The sequence below is a fragment of the Epinephelus lanceolatus genome, chromosome 3, assembly GCF_041903045.1.
Source record: "Epinephelus lanceolatus isolate andai-2023 chromosome 3, ASM4190304v1, whole genome shotgun sequence".
Classification (NCBI taxonomy): domain Eukaryota; kingdom Metazoa; phylum Chordata; class Actinopteri; order Perciformes; family Serranidae; genus Epinephelus; species Epinephelus lanceolatus.
In genome coordinates this window covers 38,568,906-38,590,673 of record NC_135736.1, presented here as the reverse complement: position 1 = coordinate 38,590,673, position 21,768 = coordinate 38,568,906, and the positions used below count along the sequence as shown (strand labels likewise).

The window sequence follows — 21,768 nt, the reverse complement described above, 5'->3', positions numbered from 1 at the left end:
GCATGTAGCACTGGTTTAGCAGCCCAGGAAACTCACAGACCAATTGCATGCGTTAATTTATGATCCCACAAGAGGCTACTCAGCTATTCAAATCCACGTATACAAATCAGCATCGTGACTCGAGTGAAATACAGATTAATAAATCGACCACTGCCCTTTGGTGCCATGTCAGGGCTTCAGACAAGTGTCTTACACATCCAGTTTAGTGTAGCACATCAATTGTATGATAAATATTTCATGGTTCAAAGTGCATTATATCCATCATGTTCAATGTGAACCACAGTGAGTGTATAAAAGTCTACTATCAGGCCCATTTATCAGTACACCACAAACCACATCCAGGATATAACGTTTCAGTCTAACTCAATCACAGCTGTCTTCAGTTTAATGCCACCTAGACTCTCAGAGTACCTCCATTAAACAGTAGTCACATTCGTGGAGTTGATAATGCACTGCCATTGGATGAGAACCAATGGAGGAGGGTGGGAGAAAGGAATAGAGAAGGGGCACAAAGGGGGGAGTAACAGATGAGAAAAAGAGAGCAAAGAGATGGAGAGCAGGTTTAACAACATATAAAATGAAGCTGAGCAGAACAGTGTTGACCCAGGGCTGCCAGTCAGGCTGACGACATAAGGCCAAGAAAATGGAGAATACTGCGCTAAAGATCTTTTCATACATGACCACATCGAAATATTTCCTTATTTTAATATGGTTGATGTCCCCTGTTTAAGTTTTAATTTCTAGCACTCTACAATGGTCTAAATATAAACAAGAATACATCTGTCAGGAAGACAGTAAATAATAAAATGTACCAATAATACAATTTATAAACACACATTCTCTACTTCTCAAAATATGCCATCCACCGTAATGATTTTTGCTCTTAACTATATGAAAATTTTTGGGATGTAAATACAGTAAGTGTGTGCGTGCACTTGAAACTGGACAGTCATGAAACCCATGTGAAAATAGACTTTTGAATTCAGTGAGACCTCATGGGAAACCAGACAGTGGAAAGAAGAGGGGAACATGCATCATACTGCAACATTAAAAAGAATGAATCATACAGTGACATGTAAATGTTATTTCCCAAACTATAAATCTCTTAAGCATTGCCTTGATTTCAATGTAAAGACAAAGATAAAGTGCATTTCTCTACAGTGGTTAACATTCAAGCGTGTACACACACACTCACATACACCTTAGATTAGATTATACAGTAAGTGATCCATCTGGATGGAGGGATGAGGGAGACATAAAGAGGGAAATACCCATGAAGACGGCTGCAGAACTGGTCAAAAAGATTTGTATTGATTTTGGTATTTATGACCAGTTAGAGTGAGAGAGAGGTTACTTTGCCCTCTGCCTTCCTGTCACCCATGATCATCATCACCATTATTTTCACTGTAAAGACATCCGTCCACATGATTGAAGGATTGGCCACAAAGATCACAGCAGTACAATTTGATCTGGACCCTTCCACTCTGTGGAAGCTAATGGGAAATCAAATAAAGAATAAAGTGTTCAGCCATCACTGCTGAGTCCAGCTCTCTCCATGGAGCCTCATGGAGCAAGTAAATAATAATTATTACAATTATACACAGCTGCTTTTATTGTTCTGGTTAAATTAGATTGCCATTGTTATAAAACAAGAGCAGTGACAACAGACAGTGCTGCTCTGGTCTTTGGATACTGTTAAAAGCTGGTGAACACTGCTGTGTCTGCGGTCTTCATCAAGAAGAATTACTGAAATCTGGGGCGTAAATATAGACAGTGCAGGCAGTGTGGTCGCAGTGGGGCCCGTGAAGTGGGCCCTCCAACAATGTGTTGGGTGAAGAATGGGCCCATAAGAGCGACTAGCTATGTTTCCATCCAAAAGTGATTTGAATCATTGGGAAATGTGCATTAAAAGAAATACGAATCCTGTGTGTTTCCATTAAATGTACGGACTTTGGTGAAAACTACGAACCCATGCGAGTTTTCCGCAGAACCAGAAACAAAACAAGTCTCGCATTCTTCTTCTTCTACATTTTCTGGCGGTTGGCAACCAGCTTGTAAATGCATTACCGCCTTCCCGACCCGGAGTGTGGATATCACCACGGAGAGAGGTGCGCTACGTCAGACTTAATTCGAACATAACTGTTTCCATCCCCCGTTTTTTTTCTTCTAGAATCAACATTTTTTCAAATCAACCAAAACCTGGCTAAAACGAGCGTATTTTAGTTTGTGCGAATCAGGGGAATTTAATTTGAATTTTGGCGTTTCCATCATAATTTTCCGATGCGATACCTCTAGATGCGCATCTAAACATCTGATGGAAACATGGCTACTGACACCTTGGAAATATGCCTATGTTCAAAGAAGAACTCTTGCTAAATTAAAAACAGTGCCAATTACTATATACCCTTGAAAAAGGCAAATTCATCTGTGTGGGGTTTTTTGTTTTGTTTTGTTTTTGTTAAACAGTCAGTAGTATCTATAAAAAATAAAATTCTACATAAACTATAATAAACTATTAAAAATACCTGTACCACTCTGCGCCACCACAGGCCCAAGATACACACACATACACAAACAGGACCTATACATGCAGGCACCCTACGCAGTTGGGGGTTCAGTGCACAAAGGCACATCGAACTGAACGACAGTATGCCTCCACTAAAAAAGCACTTTTAGCCTTGTGTGTGATTTATCCTCCAGGGATTTATCCAGGTTTCATATGCGAAGAGGAAATCACTAGGCTAATTTATACAATGTAAAATGCCAGAGACTTGTGCTAATAGCATTAGCATGTTGTGTCTGTGGGGAAAATGTGTCCGTATTACCACAAGTGTTTGTCTGTGAATGCTGCGAGTTATAGTGAAGCCAATTTGTGTCCTTGTGTTTGAAATTGTTGCTATTTAGTGTTAGTGCTAGTGTTTTGGAGGTGTAACTGCAGAGTGACACAGACACGCCACCGCACAAGTAAAAATGCTCACAAGGGCGTAGGCGACGTGCGTAGGGTCTGCGCACAACTATAAATCCCGCTTAAAGTGTTAACCACTGTATTATTGCAGTTATGCTAACCACACACTTTAACATTAATTTACACACGGTAACGTTGACTCCAGTTAACACCACACTAATGTTACAATAACGTTACTCCTCTTACATGTAACGTAGACATGTATGCAATTAGCTAACGTTAATACTGTGCCTTTAATACTTACCTCTAAAGTTTACCTCGAATTATTAGCGATTAGCAAGGCAAGCCAGGTACAGCAGTCAGTTTGCCAGTGTAGGTGCGCATGCGTAGTGTCCTCTTCACTCCTCCACAGCCCCGCCCCCTCACCCACAAATTTGCAATTATTTGCACGTCTGACAGAAATCCAAGATGGCGACGGCCAAAATGGCTTCTATAAAAGCAAAATACCACATTCTCCCACAATAAGGCAAAGTTTTTATAAATATGGTCAATGACAAATCTGCTGAAGTTTTGCCAAAATGTTCTGGTGTGTAAGCAATACCAAAAGAGGTGCAAAACAGTTTCTGGGTGGTCTTCACAAAAAGAACAGTTTGTATTGATGTCTCTTTTAAATTTAACCATTTAATGATTAGCAGGGTAATAATATCTGTGAATTATTCTGAACGACACTTCTTTCACCTTGTTTACTATCAGGTATCGGTGAGGAATCCTCCAAACTTTTTTCCAGTCAATGTTGTTTATAAATCGGTTCCAGTAAAACACGACATTTGGAATAGATACAATTTCTTTCTGAAACAAGGCACGAATATTCTTATTATTTCGAGGAAGTTTAGAAAAACAGATTTTTCCAAATGGTGATTCAGCCGCAGCGGGGAGGGAGACAGAAGTGGGTGGAGGTCTGCCAGTATTTCTAAAAAGCATTATTGAGCCTGATGGAATGGCGTCAAATACAATAGCAAATTCTTGTGGCGTAACTAGAATATTATATGTTGATAGAAACTCTCTATAAGAGAAAAGTCACCCCTCTCCGTTGGATAGCTGGCCCACCAGCAGAATCTGATTCTGTACCCAATTCTCACAAAAGAGTGACTTGTTTTTATATAAAATATCTCTATTATTCCAAATTAGATACCTGTGAGGTGAAAAATTGTGCTTATAAATGAAAGACCATGCTAAAAGGACCTGCTTATGGAAAATGGACAGTTTTACAGGGAGTTTGTGTACAATGTAATTGCAGTTCAAAATAAAGCTCAGACCACCAAAGCAATGGGTGACGTCACGGTGGCTACGTCCATTATTTCATTATTTTGACAGTCTATGGGACTGAGCTACTGCCACCCCTCTTCAGCAGGGCAAGGAGTCTCTTCTGTCAGGCTGGTGGTGTGACCTAAAAGTTCAGTTACAGAAAATTATGTTCATTTAACAGCTTAAAACACAGCATAAAACAAATAAACACTGACAGTTAATGTTAATTGCCATCTTTATGAAGTGTACAAGACAACAAACTGTTGAGCAGGATGTTTGTGTTCAAAGCTGTATTTCCCTTTTTCTGTAATCTGTGTTATTACAGATGTTTGTGTGATTTGAATGTTGGTGAATTTGAATTTTCTTAATTGCGGAACAGAAACATTTTCGGGTTTCACTTCAGCTCTCTAGTTTGTGCCTTTCCTGCATCAACTTATGGTGTAAAAATAAAATAATATGATAAAATAAATATTTTTATTCGGGGAGACAGATGCACATGTTCTAAATAGTGAGGGAGACAAAAATACAGTACAATGTTCTGTAGCCAACCACTGACCTGTAGTACATGTGAAGGTAACGGCAGGGGGCAGCAAAGAGGCCCAGCAGTCTGTCGTCTGCCGTAGCGACACTGACAGAAGAAGAAGACAGCGTCGTCAGTCGTCATTGTTTTGGTCGACTGGTTTTTCTGCAGACTGAATGAAGAGAAAACATTTTGAACTGGGCGATACATCTGCTGGAGCTTGTATTGGTTGAATAACGAGGTAAGTTAAGTAGACAGCCGCAGAAACCTTTAGCTGAAAGTTAAGATGCTCGCGCTGAAACACGTCTCCTGTGTTATCATATAGCTTTTAGTGGAACATGTTGTTTCCTGCAGCTTTGACCATCGATAGGGTCAGTAACGTCAGACATACTGTGGCTCGTCCATCTGTTTTGAATTGGTGAAGTCGTCTGAAATATAATCTAACAACGCTGTTGATATATGCTTGTAAAGTTGTAATGACTTCGTTACAACTCTTTCAATCAAATTACTGCAGATTACTGATTTTGAAAAAGAAGGTGTGGCAGTCAGTAGAGGAGATTTAAAGGTTGATAAGGCAGTAATTCATTTTGTCATTGAAATAGCTTTTGTTTATTTGTGCCGAATATAAGATGGCATCGCAGAGGTACGTAAACATTTAATAAATTATTTTATCGGCATACATGTGTTTGCTGGGAAGCATGTCAACATAATTAACCAGAATTTTTAGTCGAATTTGGTGTGACCTTATGAGAGTGCAGCGTCGGGACAAAAAGATATGTGTCATTTAAATTGTGGTGACATGCTATTCTAACCATATACACACATGTATAATTTTTATTAAAACTGTCAAATAAAATAAAATTGTAACTTCATATTATTGAGCGCTGCTTTTATTTTGAAAAACGAGAAGTATGGGAGCCTTTGCCCGGACATGTCCAGCTGTACAAAACAGCCTAATGTGAATGTTTTAAAGCAAACAGCAGCTAAACACTGCAAGAACATTGTATTATTGCTTAATTATACAAACAGTTAAAAACTGACAAATACAGACTGCTATGTAAATTCCAATAAGACAGTGCTGTGTGACCAGCATCAGGAGGTGAGCATAAAAGGCAGCAACTACAAATGTGCTTCCTAATGTAATGTTTAGTTTTTTTAATTTAAATAAATGTGGACAATTCAGGGTAGTCTCCATGCATTAAGAAGTGATATAACTGCATTTAATAATAATAATACTAATAATAATAATGATAATAACAATCTTCATTTTTATAGTAAGTAAGTATATTTATTTATATAGCACTTCTCACAGAGAGGACTCACAAAGTGCTTTACAAGTTAAAATACAAAAAAAATACAATAACAGAAACAATGCAAAAACACAAAAACAATAAAAAATAAAGTGCAGCGAAATACAGAGATGATACAATGGGCTATTACTGGAACGCATGCCTAAACAGATGTGTTTTTAACTGCCTTTTAAAAATGTCCACGGAAGAGGCCGCTCTCAGCTCATGAGGTAGTGCATTCCACCATTTAGGTGCAACAGCCTTAAAGCCTCTGTCATCTTTGGTCCTTAATTTTGTGTGAGGGACAGTAAGCAGATGGCCTTAAGTGGACCGCAGTGACCTGACAGGACAGTGAAAGGACACTAGATCTGTCAAGTATGCAGTTACTTGACCATGGAGGGCTCTGTAAGTGGTGGTTCAAATCTTGTACTGGATCCTGAAATTAACAGGGAGCCAGTGCAAGGATGCCAGGACTGGAGTGATGTGAGTGAACTTATGAGATCTGGACAGAAGCCTGGTGGCAGCGTTCTGGACTAGTTGGAGGCGGTCTAATGAAGTTTTATTGAGACAGGTGAAAAGAGAATTACAGTAATCTAGACATGAGACGAAGGTGAGCACCTTTCAAAACACAGTTACAAAGTACTGTACATTAAAACTAAACACATTTAAAACACAAGAAGAATAAAACAAATAACGTCATAAAAAGATGGGAAGCCAAAACTAAATTCAAGATAATAAATGGGAAATAACATTGATCAATATGATAGCAGGATAGTCAGGACATGCTTTCCGACAGAAGTATGTCATTAGGAGAGACTTAAAGGAAGCCAGTGACTCAGACAGCCTTATATCCTCGAGAAGGTCGTTCCAGGGTCTTGGGGCCCTGATGGCAAAAGCTCTGTCCCCTTTAGTTTTCAGTCTGGACTCTGGAACAAGCAGAAGACCTCTGCTCGAGGATCTCAAACTACACAGAGGTTCATAACAGGTCTGAAATGTAATCTGGAGCCAGGCCATGAAGAACCTTAAAGTAATCAATAAGACTCTAAAGTCAATCTTATAACAAACAGGGAGCCGATGTAAAGGGGCCAAAACTGGTGTGATGTGGTCGTGTGTCTTGGTTTTAGGTTTACGTTGGTTTACTCTGCATTATAGTTTATTTTAAATGTGGTTAAATCAAGAATTTAGCAGAGGTACTCTTAGTGGAGCTGCAAATAGGGTTCTACTTAAAATGTGAAAGAAAATAATACTAAATAATTACATTGCCATCTCTAAAATTCCCCTCATTTTTGTGCATCTAACATATCTGAATGTTGAGAATGTTACCAGGAGAGCTGTAATAATTAATCAGTTGTCAACTATTAAATTAATCGCCAACTTATATAAACAATAATCAGTTGTTTGGTTTGAGTCTTTTTTTAAAGGAAAAAAGTCAAAATTATCTGATTCCAGCATCTTAAATGTAAGTATGTTCTGGTTTCTTATCTCCTCAATGAGAGTCATCTTTGGGTTGTGGATAAAATGAGACATTTAAAGACGTCCTCCTGGGCTTTTGGAAACACTGATCAACATATTTTACCATTTTCAGACGTTTTATAGACCAAACAACTGCTCAATTAATCATGAAAGTAATTGATAGATTTATCAACAAAGAAAATAATTGTTGGTTGCAGCCCTAATTAACAAAGAAAAAGGACGGTATGTGATCACAACTCTAAGGTGTTGTCTTTGGGGTGTGCATAGATTTCCATCTCAGAATAGACTTACTATTGTTTGGTTTGAAAAAAATCCCTGAACAGTGATGTGGAGTATACAGTAAAGTGTATGCATGTGTGTATGTTCTAGATCAGTCACCATGACAACCAAGCGTGGACTGATAACTGATTCATTCAAGGTGGTGAAGAGAGCAAGGAGGGGGACGAAACGAGCGAAGACGCCTTCTTCTCCTCCGCCACCACAGAAAGGTGAAGAGCAGCATGGTGTTTATATAGAGGTCATGTTTGGCTACTGTAGCTGTGCTCTGTGTTGTATCTAATCTCCCCTCAGTGATACAGACTGACTCTGTATTTGCAGTATCACTTTGAAAAACAGTCAACGAAATCCAAATATCAATCAGCATCTACGGACTGTGAAAAACGCTGAAATATTTTTGTGTTACTGTCAGTTCTGGGTAGCTTTTTAAAGGTCTTTCTCTATTGATATATACATACATTTGCTCTGTAAAATTCAGTGTCACAGTAACAGTATATGGAAATGCATTATGCAGTGTTTACTTACTTTAGAGTTCACTGAAAATGATCGGTCATTGTTTTGTTTTCTTTAGTTTTTGTTGTTTTATTTAGTTCTCTCTGAATTTTCTTACTCAAGCAGAGGCTGAAACTAAAACGATCCGAGAGGAGGAGCTGGAGACACTCAGACATTTTGATCTGGACTGGAGATTTGGGCCTTGCACAGGTAACATACCATACATACATATGTACACTAGTAACTAACGAACCGATAGAGAGTGATAACAAACTCTGTAGTTCTCCTCAGTCCTATGAAGCTTTTTAGCCAGTTTTAGCTCTTTGCTTTGGTTTTACCGCCTACAGCTTTACTGTCTGGTTCAGTCTTACTGCTGTGGTTTAGGCTTAGTAGATCTACCAGACAGTAAGTCCATTTTTTACTACACTCTGTCCTGCACTGTCATTAGAGGGACAAAGCTGTATTGCTGCTGTGTTTTTCATTGTTTTGGGCTCTGCTCTTTTTGGGAAAGGTAAAGTTATAGTGGTGCAGAAACAGCTTTTAATCACACAGAACACTGAATCATTTATCACATCATCTATCTGTTTCCAGGTATCAGCAGGTTGCAGAGATGGGAGAGAGCAAAGCTTCATGGTCTGAGCCCACCTGAGGAGATCAGAGACCTGCTGCTGCAAACACACACTGACCCCGAGTACAGCCGGAGGTAACACACACACTCACGCATATCTCACCCACCAGACTCCATTTAAATAAATAGTAATTTTAGCGTGTATAGAGCCAGCATATATTTACATCCAACTGGGTGAATTAAGGGGTTTTTTTCCAACCAAACTAGAGTTGCTGATTGTTGGAACAGTGGAAAGATGAACCAAGACCTTTTTTCCAGTTTTATTTTGTTTCAGCCAACTTTGAATGAAGTGTGTTTTGCAATGATAAATTACTGTTAATTCAAATGTAATCAGGTGGCTTTGGCGACAGCAGTTTCATATACCAAGGTTAGCCTTTAACATCTACACAAAAGCATGTTACTGGTAGAAATCAGGTTATGGCCGTCTAATGTCTCCTTTCATCCTAGATGTAATTATTTTGAGGAACTCAGCTTCCATAATTCAGCGTGATTATAGGAACCGGATTTCTTATCTACCTGCCGTTTAATAAATCACCTCAGTGCACCTGCATGTTACTAACACTGTTTTGTCCCATATTGTGCACCATAACAACAATATGATAACATCATTGCGCTTATCAGAAATGTTACTGAACAGTATGATGTGTCGTGACCCTGGAAGTCGAATTAATGTAGCACACTTGTTTTCAATGTAACAGAATATTAATGGCCTAATTCATAAGCTAAGATACATGGTGGTGATACATGCATAAATACAGGTTGCCAATCATTCACTATATCACTTACTCTCAGTAACATCACTATGACATGGAGACTTTATCATGGTGTGAAAAAAATGCTTACTTAACGCTGAGTATTAAAAAATCTATGCTTTACAGTACTCACCAAAATGTGTCCATAGTGTTGAGCATAAAACACGAAATACCTACTTGAATTCATATGGTTAGAGATTCATGGTTAATTATTATGATTCATTATTATCTGCAGGCAAAGTTCATGTTGTGCTGAAAAATGTGTAACTATATTCAGCCCTATCTCTTGGAGATACATTAATAAAGTCCATCTTAATTTGTAGGTAATGATGATGAGAACATTTTCTTTGTCTTTCAGCCTGTGGAGTGAATACCCTTTGTGAGGAAGACATCGTAAGACACAGAAGAATGACAGAGCATCCAGTTGTGTGTGTGTTTTTTTCCTTGCAGTTGCACCACACTGCTTCCGCACAGTCTACTACATTTTTAATAAAAAAGAAGTTTGCTAATTTTACTTCTTCTGTCATCTTCTGATGTATAATGAAGGGAGGGGGGGGGTTACCTCACGGTTAACACTGTGGAATGAAAATGGTGAAGGAGATATAAATGACAAAGAGTTACACAGTCACATAATTTGCTACCCTCTGGTATCTCCCGTGTGGTCTGAATGCTGACATACATTTGCCTCGGTCTTTTTATAACTGACCTAACTTAGCACAGTCTCTCTGTTTTTACTCTCCACAAGATTGAGAATGAGTGAATGAATGAGTTCCACAATGATACCAAAACATGGGCACATTGGAGAAAGTTCAGCATTCGTGAAAGGTCTGTATTAGCAGATAATGTGATAGATGTGAACTTGGAATTGGAACACATAAATAGCGATAATACACATACATGATAATAAAAAAAAAAAAGAGTATACGAAAATTAATTTGTGGTCGTGATATTAGACCACAACCTGGAAACCTCATGTGTGAGCTAAGTTGGCAAAGAGTTGGGAAAAAACAGCCACATGCTGAATCATAATGCGTTACACACTGTATTATTCACTTGTGTATTCATATTTGATTTACTGTGTGGAGGTGTGGGAGACCATGTACAAAATAACATGACAGTCATTCATACTACAAAAGAGAGCCATATGGATTGTAAACACTGTAGGATATTGTGACCACTCTAACACACTCTTTTTAGAGTCATATCCTCTGAAGTTCATGAATCATGTAGAATTTAAAACAGAGCAAATGTGTAAAGCAAAAAGTAATTCATTTTAAGTAACATACAAAAAATGTTTTCAGACAGCAAAGGGGGTTATAATTTAAGAAGAGAGGATTATTACAAAAAAAACGTGTTCATACTGCTGCGAAGAGAATGTGTATTTCATTAAGTAGTAGTTAGCTTTTTTCCTACATGTAAATCCAATCAAATTTGAAAAAACATGTACATAACTACTTTTAAAATGTTCTTTTTTCTTATACTGTGTATCCATTGTGAATGCAGTTGAAAGAAAAAAGTGTACTTAAGTGAAAAAAAATAGACAATTTATTTTCAAGTTATACTGAAAATACTGATTGTGGAGGTTTCTGCAGCCTTGATTTAAAAAATACAAACCCACAACAGTTTTTTTTGACAGATGGACACCAGGAGGAAAAGGAATGCTGCCAGATACACTTTAAACATATGTCCCGCCTCCGGCGCTGTTTGATTGGTCCACAGTGTTGTCAAAAACTCAGAGCTCAAAGCTGATTGGTTCGCATGTCGATCCGTTGAGCGACAGCAGACGCACCGCCCGCTGATTGACCCGAGAGCTTGGGAAGGAGGGCGCTTCTGTAGTAAGGCTTCTAGTGGGCGGGATTTCAGAGGATTCTGAACGCTGATTCGTTAGTATGTTGCATCAGTCTGATTCCCGGGCCTCTCATTGGTTCATTTTTTTTATCTCCGTTTGGTTTCTGCATTGACAAACACCGTTAATCACGCTCATTACTGGGCAGCACGTCAAGGTAGAGAGGATTAGCCATCATAATATGGGAAGTCAAAGGACGTCTTTTCAAAATAAAAGTCTAAAATCTGTTAGCGTTGGAATTAATTTAGCTTTCAGTCATGTTTTGGTCGCATAATACTTTATGATTGTTTTCTAATTTTTGAGTTAATCATGTTCATGGACTGGGCATTTAGATTATATCAAGGTACGTAATATTTATTAAGCATAAGTGTTTACTTTGAAGGTTGAGACCGGAAGTTGCTTTTTGTGAGTGGCTAGCTTGATTTTATTGGCTATTGTAGCGTGTAGGCTGAGTATTAGTGACCCACAGACACTCCTGCAGCCAGGACAGGGAGTAATAATACCACACTGTCTGTACAAACTTGTCTTAATATATTTAGGGAATAATTCGCCTTAAATAAGCCTTATTTTTTTCCTTTAAAAACAACATTTTTACAAATCGGAAATCCGGTACTCTTTCAATGGAAATGTCGTTCTGATGATTTTTCACTCATGAGCGGCTGTCACAATATAACTAGCTAGATAGCCTGTTGTGAAAACTATCATTCAAAGTATATTTTGCTGCTTTTTTTCCGTCGCTGTGGGGAATTTAATCCAAAACCCATGGTGCTGTGATATACACTGTCTTACTGGAACTGTAGGGATAGTGGACAGACGCCACACTCTGGTAAGCAACCTGTTCATCTCCGGAGGATTAACGTTATATCAGCGCTAGCTGCCTAGCTAGCTAACGTTAGTCACCTACAGAGATGTAGCCCATTAGCTGTCTGCTAGCTTGTGGCTCGAAGCCTTTAGCTTGTTACAGTTTTTCACCTGTCATTTGACATACGGCTCATGGTATCAGCGTGTAACCAGTCAATTATGCAGACATGTCAAATTGCTGGTAACCCTCACCAGTCGTGAGCTACATGTCTGAGCATTTGCCGTCATGTCATCCATATTAACGTTACCCAGAATTTAGGCGAGGCTCCTCGTAATAACAGCGAGAAAGTGTCAGTGTTAACCCTTCATATGTGGTGTATAACGTTAAGCAAAAGACCGGAAGTGTCATCATTATTACCGTTTCGTCGGTAGCCGATTTATTAGCATAATGTTAATGTTTGGCTCCTGTGCTGAATGCAGAGGCAGTCGCTGGTATTTTGCAGATGCAGAAATTGGCCTAAGTGATGTAAAGGCGATGCTCCCGAGTTAATTATTCTAAACACAGGCCCTCTTCTGACAGCCTGACTGGCCTTTACCAATCACTGAGAATAAAGTCTTGTGATAAATCCAGCACAGATCATCTAACGCTACCATAAAGCATGTTCCAGTAAATGATGTTAAAAGTTTGTAATTATTTCAAGCTGCTTGCTTACACACTCCATAGTGTTGGAATGGGAATAACAGGCAAATGATTTCTGTTCTGTTATCATGTAATTTAAATGGGTGAAAACTAGCCTGCTGTTGAATTGGCATGGCCCCTACCTGCTTGTTAAAGGCCTTAAATCTTGTAAAAACTTATACAGTAAAGCCCTTCCGAGCAGCACAACCCCCAAATTCTCAGAAATAAATCCTGTCCTATTTGATGCAACACAGGGAGATGTTTTTTTTCTTTTTCAGAGCCAGCTCACACCCTATGGATAGTAACTCATGTCTCTTGGGCCTGTTTGCCTCTACGGGTTCCAGTTTGTGTGGTTGCTTGGCTATCCAGTACATTTGATTCCCCAGCCAACTCATGCTGTAACAGTGTGAAATTTTTACACATTCAAGAAGCAGGGGTGCAAAACACTGATAATAGTGTTGTCTTTTTTATTGAAAACCAGATGAGCTCCAGTCATGGTGCTCTATCTCTGATGCAGTTTAAAAAAAAACAGCTATACAACATATCATGGAAATAGTAAGATCTGAAAAATGTTGAATGTATTTTCAATGTATTTTTTATCAGAGCCATAATAGTAGAATAGGCTAGGGCGGTACCTTCATATCCTCCTGACATTTAACCAGGGTATACAATATGATGGTCTTTGTGTAACCCCCACCCCCTTTTTTGTCTTTTCATTGTGCCAATAATCACCACCTCCGGTTTACTTGAAGATAACCTTTAACTCACTAAGTTAGATGTGAAAATATGCTGGCTCTACACTGTTTTCCCCTGCTCTCTGTCCTCTGTTGCTGGCCAGCTTGTTGCTGGCCTGTTGTTACAGTAACATCATCCCCACCAGTCGCAGTTATCATCCTTCTCCCCAGACTGACCTCTGGAGGAGCGTGTTGTGCTCTACAGAACTCATTACAGCATCTCCCTATCACTTTAATAGAAAGAGTCAGTATTTTTGATGCTATTGAAAATCATATCTTCGGGATTTATAAATGAACTGGTATAACGCAATACCTTGATACCACCCAAGCCTAGTAAAGAAGGATGATTGTACTACAATACTACTAACATTTTGAATCAAACTGCTTTTCTCACAGTTCATAGCTCCCTCTGTAAGTTAGTAAAATAGGCATTGACAACTGATATTTTTATATCGAAGAAGCTATCTGTTGATATTCACATTTCCTTGTGTTCTTTCTTCTCTTCTCGCCATAGTGATGGATAATGCTCATACTAAGACGGTGGAGGAGGTTTTGGGCTTCTTCAGTGTAAATGAGTCTACAGGTCTGAGCTGTGAGCAGCTGAAGAAGAACAGGGAGAGATGGGGACCCAACGGTACTCATGGAAATAGCTTCTTTTTTTTTCATTAAACACCAATTACATTTCTTCAAAACAAACTGACAATTTCACTGTAGTCTCAGGAGAGTAAATCTCTGTGATGATGATGATGATGATGATGATGAAATTACTATAGCTCGTACTACTACTGCCACTCACAAAAATAATAGCCATCGTTGTTATAAAAAACATATACAAAAAATCATCAGGCTTCCAGTGTGCAGCAGTCGTATTGATTAAAATGTTCAGTAAATGTGTACATGGATACACACTTACCCTGCAGTGTTGTGAATCACGTCATATCCAATATATATCCTGTTTTCAGTAGAAGGAGCACTTTATATCTGCATCATGTTCAAGTCTGAGCAAGCACAATATCAATCTAGTCCTGCTGCTGGGAAAAAAGAAAATTATATGCACCAAGCACTTTGGGAAGGAAAATAACTGATTACTTTTCCACAATGTAATTTATTAAACAAAGTACCAGTGGTGGTGATGTAATTTGTTCTTTTTCTCCATCCTCTCTGCTTTCTCTCTGCCTTTAACTCTTTCTGTACTTACAGAATTGCCAGCAGAAGAAGGTGAGCTATCTGTTTTATTATCCCCTTTATTGTTACTCTTTCTTTTTCTTTCTTCCATCGTCACATTAACTAATTTACATCAAAGTCTGTCTGTGTTTCTTTTTGCTGCTGCTCATTGTGTTCCTCTGTTTCCTCATACAGGGAAGTCACTGTGGGAGCTAGTCCTGGAACAGTTTGAGGATCTGCTGGTGCGAATCTTGCTGCTGGCTGCGTGCATCTCCTTTGTAAGAAAATACAACTGTCTGTACAGCACACGAGCAAACACATACACACTCAAATTCACATAATCAAGTAGTGATGACGATGGAGTTTGTATTAGTTTAACCCTGCTAGATATACATACAAATGAAATGAGTTTTAATAACACAGATCTACACTGAACACAAACATTCACCTTTCTCTTGGTTTTGTCTTCTGTCTCATAGACCCTGGCTTGGTTTGAAGAAGGGGAGGGGACAATCACAGCCTTTGTTGAACCCTTTGTCATCCTCCTCATTCTCATCGCCAATGCTATTGTAGGAGTATGGCAGGTAAACAGTGTTTGCAGGTTTTTATGGACTGGCAATATCACCATATCAGGGTGGTTTCTTAGACCATTAAGTAACTATAGTGTGAAATGCAACATTTAGCATTTTTCGGTGGATTTTGGCAGGTGGACAGGCGGGGAGCTCCGGGATTTAGCAGCAGGGGGGCACCTTAACGGCATTCATCTGTACACACTCCCCACACTGCTGTAACACAGGCCTAATTGAAAATTGGCAAAATATCCCTTCAACTGCACAAGACTCGAGGAAAGGTGCCAGTCATGAGAGACTTGCCGTCAGTCCAAAACTGAGGTGCTGCACTCAGTTGCCAGTTTAGTAGGTACACTTAACTAAAAGTAATGCAGTCTCATACAACAGTTGTGCAAAACATCTTTCCTTCAAGTTCAGTTTACATTTTGTCCACCTCATTTATTTAATTGACAGTGGGCTGAATAACAGAAATACAAGTCCTTGGATTCGTTTCAGAAACACTGACTACATGTGGGTTAACGGTGTATTTCATCTTGTGTTGTTTGTTTCTTTTTTGATGTAATGTATCTAGGTCTGTTGACCTAGTTTGGGTTTTAACAAAGACCAGTCAGGGCAACCATGGGCTTTTAAAGCCTCTTGGATGTGCCTCTGTTTCCTGGGTTTAGCTTCTGTGCTCGGTGGTGTGTTGTTCGGATTATAACATTTATATGCTCACATGGATGGTAAGAATCAAACAGAATTAATGGGTGTGTGTACGTGGGGTTTCTGAGCTGTTCATGAACCAGTCCCCACTTTTAAATCACTGCTGAAATTATCCATATCACAAACAGAGAACTGCCCAGCTTAGCAATACCTCATGTTCTGTCATACCTGTAGCTTCCTGTCTCTCCTTCCCTGCTGTCTTTGTCTTCACATGAGGGCAACCATGCTCGAAGGGATTTTTCACATTAACAATCCTAGCTTCCACATATCGACAATTAAAATAAACTCATAGAACCTTTCTATGGCGCTGTGTCCTCCAGGAGCGTAATGCAGAGAATGCCATTGAGGCTCTGAAGGAGTACGAGCCAGAGATGGGCAAGGTGTACCGACAGGACAAGAAGAGTGTCCAGAGAGTCAGAGCCCGAGACATCGTTCCTGGAGACATTGTGGAAGTCGCAGGTGAGTAGTGGCAAATTCTCTTCACCCTCTCAAGTAAAATTCAATTCATTAAATGTCTCTTGAGTGTCAAATAGTCAGCCAATAGTTGGTTTTCTCCTTTAAGACGTAAAATTGATTTATGTATTTTTTAGACCTGAAGAAGAGCTGTACATGCATGCATGTCATAGTGTGCAGACTCTGTTTTTTCCATCCCTCTGTCCTGCATCTAGTAATTATTATCTTGATGTGTGCGCTTTTGTGAACTTTTTTGCATGGTTTGTTTGCTTTCCTACCATGAACGAACCACACGTGAGTCAACTTGGAAGTGGACAGAGACCCACTTTTTCAGGCAGCCTTGGTTTGGTTGTTTCATCCACACAAGGGTTCCACTGACAGCTTTTACACCAGCAAAAACAAACCATACTAACCAGGCAAAAGGACCTGAGTTCGTTTTAACCAAGCTAAACAGATTAGGTGTAAAAGCTCCCTTAAAAGGTTTAGAAAAAGTGCTGTATGCAGTAATGTCAGCGATAATCTGTGGGCTACAAGATGTTATACACTTACGAATTTAAAGTGGGATTGTGCTGTAGGAGGTTGTTTCAGTCAGCAGTTTCATTGGTTAATCCATCTATCCATTTCATGGCACTTCTCTGGGTCCAGGTTGCATTAATTGAATTAACTTTTATTAGAAATAATAGTTATATACTGCCTAGAAGTACTGAATAAAAAGTGATATAAAGAATAGTTCTAGGCCGTATCGTCCCACCCCATTCGTATATTTGATGGTATAGTTGTAAAATGTGTTAAACTGCATTCTATGTTCTATTAAAAGGTCTTTAAAAGTCTTAAATTTAACTTGACTCCTGCACAAAGGTGTCATTAGTATTCAAAAAGGTAACGCCATCAGAAGGCAGCAAACAAGTATATGAATGGGAGCCATCAATAACCTAAAACAGAAGCCCTAACGTGTTTTTACACACTCACTTGATATGCTGTTTTAACAGTGTATCTGTAGTACTGCAGTGAGCTTGGAAAGACCTTTGTATTCCAGCACAATGCATTTACACTGGATTGTTGTTTAGACATGGTTGAAATAACACTGCGGCATCTTTGTTTAGTCATTCCTGGCAAACATCTTAATCTCTGCCCTTTCCTCCGGCTGTTATCGTCATGGAAACCCAGTGAGAGGCACACACGGCCTTCATGGAAAATATTTGATTGGAGTGTATATCAGCGCAGCAGTCTCAGAAGGTTTTGCTATATGGATTCATGAATGCTGAAATGAAATGAAGGGTCTGAATTAATCATTTGTATCTCTTTTGAGCAGTATGTTAATGATATATGGGACATCTAAGCTAATGGCCTCTTGTGTAAACCTTTTTCATCCACTTGGAGTGCTTTTTGAGTGCCGCCATTTTTTATCAAGTGTTTTAGAGTGTTAGAGTGCATGTAGAGTTTTTAGGTGCTTGTGAATGCCGGTGTTAGTATTCATTGCTCTGGCTTGTTTGGGAGGTTGTGATGGTTGTTTAGCAACTGATTTGTCACCAATGTGACCAGACATACAAAAGGAGGTGGAAAATCTAAACAGGTCAACAGCATTGTTTTCAACATCGGGCGGTTGTGGCTCAGAGGTGGAGTGGGTTGTCCACTAATTGAAAGATCGACAATCCCCAGCTCCTCCCGTCCGCATGTTGAAGTATCCTTGGGAAAGATACTGAACCCGATGGCTGTTTCATTCGTGTATGAGTGTGTTAAAAACTGAGGTGCACCTTGTACGGTAGCTTTAGCCACTAGCGTATGAATGAGTGTGTGAATGGGAGAATGTGACTCGTAGTGTAAAAAGCTCTTTGAGTGGTCGAAAGACTAAAAAAGGAGCTACACAAGCGCAGGGCTAAAGGCTTGTGCAGACGAAACATTTCTGGGGATCCCTGAGAGAAATTGTCCACTGGGGAGTACCCGCTAGAACCACATACCTTAAAGGGCTGTTTTTCTGTTTGCATTTGCACTGCCAGAAAGAACACTGAAGCGATATACTGTAAGCCAACCGATGGTTGGATAGGAATGTCACTTCCGCATAGACTAGTCAAGATTTTGTATTTCCACCATCACATATAGACTCAGTAAAGTCTGGACTTCATTGCAAGTTCATTTGTCTGTTTTCTTGCATTTTTTTCTGATACAAGCTGTTTGTGTTTTGTGTTGTCTTTTGTTTACACGGTTAACAGTTTTTCTTAAGAATGGCAGTTGCAGTTGCTGGATTGGTTGTCCCTCAGAATGTGTGTTCCAAGAATCCACAATCATTCCTAGTCCTTGCAGTGCAGACAGAACATAAAGGGGTATCCTTAGAACAATGAAAAAGCCTAGGGGAAAAGAAAATTTAAATTAAGATCTATTCTTTGACCAGGCTTTTTCCTCCTAGACACAACAGAGCTCAATATAACGTTAATATGAGATTTGGAGACCATTTTCTCATACCTCTTGGGTGTATCATCTCTATGCAACAACTCTTTACTTCAGTTCTGATTTCCAGCTTTTCGGGTTTATTTTGTGGCTGAATTTAATTTGTAGCTTCTTAAAATATGAATGAGGATAGTGATAGGGAGACACTGGCTACAGCTGCATTTATAGTAAAAACATAAAATGAGCATGAGATGGACTATATTCATAATAAATATGCCACAATAATATTAAAAACTGGAGCACCTTCCACAACAAGCAAACCAACCTCTGTTTGTATTTTGCCTTGACCAGCGGACTTCACGACAAGCCAACTGGCTGTAGAAACAGGTGACGAGCTTTACATTCTGCCAGCTGAGTTGCAGGTGACACCATCACTTGAGTCGAGCTCAGACTGACCACTTCACACTGTTGGGATGTTTCTCTGCACGTTCTAGAACGGTTTCGTCTCGTCTTCGTCTCATCATTGGTCTGAACTGGGCTTTAAATTCAGCTCTAGAGAAATAGCCTTTCACATGTCTCAGCCTGACCCTAATTTAAGATCTTAAAATGCTCTTTTTCTTTTCTCATTGCGGTCATTTAAATTTGTCTCAATTTATCAGCTCTTGAGATAACCATAAAATCCAAAAGAAAACTTCACTGGCTCATGAATGAGCCTGCACAATTTCAGAAAATTGTCTCAGTGATCAAATTCAAATCTCAGCTTTCTGTTCTTGGAGTTGAGAAACCTCTGAGAAGAAACAAGTTACAAGTCACGCTGATTCATTCTGTCACTTCTTAATTTTCATAAGAGGGAGTTTATAAGGAACAAATCACAATTTAGTAATCTCTGAATAAGACGCTAATTTATTTCTGATGTGACAAAGAAAAGATTGCTGTGAGGTTGGAAATGAACCATTTTGTCCACCTGCCACTCTGGCTGGTGGATTTCAACATCTACCAGCCACTTAATAGACTATAATTGTTTTTTGGCTCTTGAGTGAAGCAAATCTAGCAGCCACTTGCATAGTTTATCAGCATTTGGCTGGTGGCTCGTGCTAATTTCCAGCCCTGGTTGCGAGCAGCAAAGTTTCTCGGTCTGAGAATGCTTCAAGTGCTTCTGAGCATTTTTCAAGATCTGTTGGTGCACTTCTCTTGTCAAAGTTGGCAGTCGGACAGATGTGACCAGATGTGACCCTGTCCTATGAGTCCACTTCTTTTTGCACATTTTACAGCTGAATGGATTCACATAAAAAAAAATGTTTTGTGTTTGAATAAACACATTGAGATCAGTTGTATACACAATTAAAACCAGTCCAGCTGGGTCGCATGAACACTGCCAGCTGTAGTAACAGTCTGCACACACACACATTTCATCTTGACCCAGTAAGAAAACTGTTGAATCCTCCAGATACCCACTGCTATTTCAGGCTGCTCGGAGAGAGGAAGCAGGGTTAGGAGTGTGTGTGTGTGTGTGTGTGTGTGTGTGTGAGATCCAGTGCCCTCTGTCTGTAGTAAAAGTATTCGACTTCCAGAGCATGGGAACACAGTGACACTAATCAGAGCTGGAACAACAGGACGGAGCTGGAGGCTGTGTTTAATGTGGCTCGTGCTTTTATTATCTTTCCGACGTTTCAGGCCAAACATAACACAGTGACCAATATGACTGTTTGGGTACAGCCTCACATTTTTGGAATGAAGCTACCAGTAGTTTGTGTTAGTAATTTTGTCTGGTTTTAAAGTACATGTATCCATCATTATTACAAAAAAAGCAAATTGATGCAATCACTGTTTTATAGTTGTATTCTTGTCAACTAAATGATTACTGTGCAGACCAGCAGATTTGAATGGTATAACCTTAATGTGTGTATCAGTTGTAATGAGTTCTTTCTAAAAAACACCTACCTGTTGAGGTCGTCTAGTTGCAGACCTTTGAATTTCAAGTGAACCATTTCAAGTGATTATCATTTTTGAGTGCTCACATTAAATTATTATCAAGTACTCGCAAAAGAGCAGGGTCAGTGTTAGCTTATCTTTCTGCGCTCCACAGACTGTAGAGATTAGTCTACATAGCACGTTAGCATTGTCAGAAATATTTATTTATCTATACATACCAGTTTCTAATGTTTATATATTTATATTAAGGGTTTCAGTGCTCATTTTCCACAGTACTGATGCAACAGCTCGGTCTCTTATTGTTAATGTTTAATACAGTCTTTCTGCTGTTCTCTGCTACTAACCAAGAAAAGAAAAGTCCTAGTTGTCATGTTATACCCTTGTTATGTTTATCTTTTGATAGAAAATGTTAATTGTATGCCCTCAATATGAATTTTCCCTGTTATGTAATACTTCCAAAAATCAGTTTTGTGCCTGGTTACCATTCACCTGTAACGTTAGATCGAGTGAATGAAACATTAAATGTTATCTGCAGCTGCGCAGAGCTGTCACTTTGGTGAATGGATCTCTGTAGATATTCACAGATAACAGTTACATTTGCCTGGATCCAGAACTTTAAATCCACCCACTCCACTGAGTTTAAGTTGCCTGATCGTCTGGCATTGTAACACGAAACAGCGGTTTCTTGGTTGAAATAAAAAACAACCTGGGGCGCCCACTAGCTCCTGTGGTAGAGCAGGCACCCCATGCACAAAGGCTGTGTCCTTGCTGCAGCAGCCACAGATTTAATTCCAGTCCCTGCTCCTTTTCATGCTAAATCTACCCTATCAAATAAAGGCAAATAATCCCCCAAAATATCTTTA

The 21,768-nt window shown here is 39.3% G+C and overlaps 2 protein-coding genes across 3 annotated transcripts in view; both read left to right on the top strand.

Annotated features, from left to right (window-relative positions):
• Positions 1-4,832: 4,832 nt before the first annotated feature.
• Positions 4,833-10,154, top strand: pold4 (DNA polymerase delta 4, accessory subunit). Of its 2 annotated transcripts, none has more exons than XM_033623603.2 (5): positions 4,833-4,971; positions 7,862-7,980; positions 8,387-8,470; positions 8,852-8,963; positions 9,999-10,154. In XM_033623603.2, exons 2-5 carry the CDS (start codon positions 7,872-7,874, stop codon positions 10,021-10,023), a joined length of 330 nt encoding a protein of 109 aa, XP_033479494.1. In that variant the 5' UTR covers positions 4,833-4,971; positions 7,862-7,871; the 3' UTR covers positions 10,024-10,154. The 2 variants fall into 2 exon arrangements, with proteins under 2 accessions (XP_033479494.1, XP_033479493.1); XM_033623602.2 differs by having other exon boundaries at positions 8,384-8,470.
• A 1,792-nt stretch (positions 10,155-11,946) lies between these two features.
• LOC117255203 (sarcoplasmic/endoplasmic reticulum calcium ATPase 2) overlaps positions 11,947-21,768 on the top strand; it is a 26,747-nt gene continuing 16,925 nt past the window's right edge. Inside the window, exons 1-6 of the mRNA XM_033623854.2 lie at positions 11,947-12,312; positions 14,215-14,334; positions 14,901-14,918; positions 15,060-15,142; positions 15,344-15,448; positions 16,456-16,594. Coding sequence (XP_033479745.1) covers positions 14,217-14,334; positions 14,901-14,918; positions 15,060-15,142; positions 15,344-15,448; positions 16,456-16,594 — 463 coding nt within the window. The 5' untranslated portion in view covers positions 11,947-12,312; positions 14,215-14,216. The remainder of the gene's footprint in view (positions 12,313-14,214; positions 14,335-14,900; positions 14,919-15,059; positions 15,143-15,343; positions 15,449-16,455; positions 16,595-21,768) is intronic.

Bases quoted from the DNA above. Each gene is read 5' to 3' on its own strand.
- pold4 (XM_033623602.2), top strand. From the start codon at position 7,872: ATGACAACCAAGCGTGGACTGATAACTGATTCATTCAAGGTGGTGAAG. The intron at 7,981-8,383 runs GTGAAGAGCAGC...TTCTTACTCAAG, and splicing joins TCCTCCGCCACCACAGAAAG to CAGAGGCTGAAACTAAAACG. The intron at 8,471-8,851 runs GTAACATACCAT...ATCTGTTTCCAG, and splicing joins GAGATTTGGGCCTTGCACAG to GTATCAGCAGGTTGCAGAGA.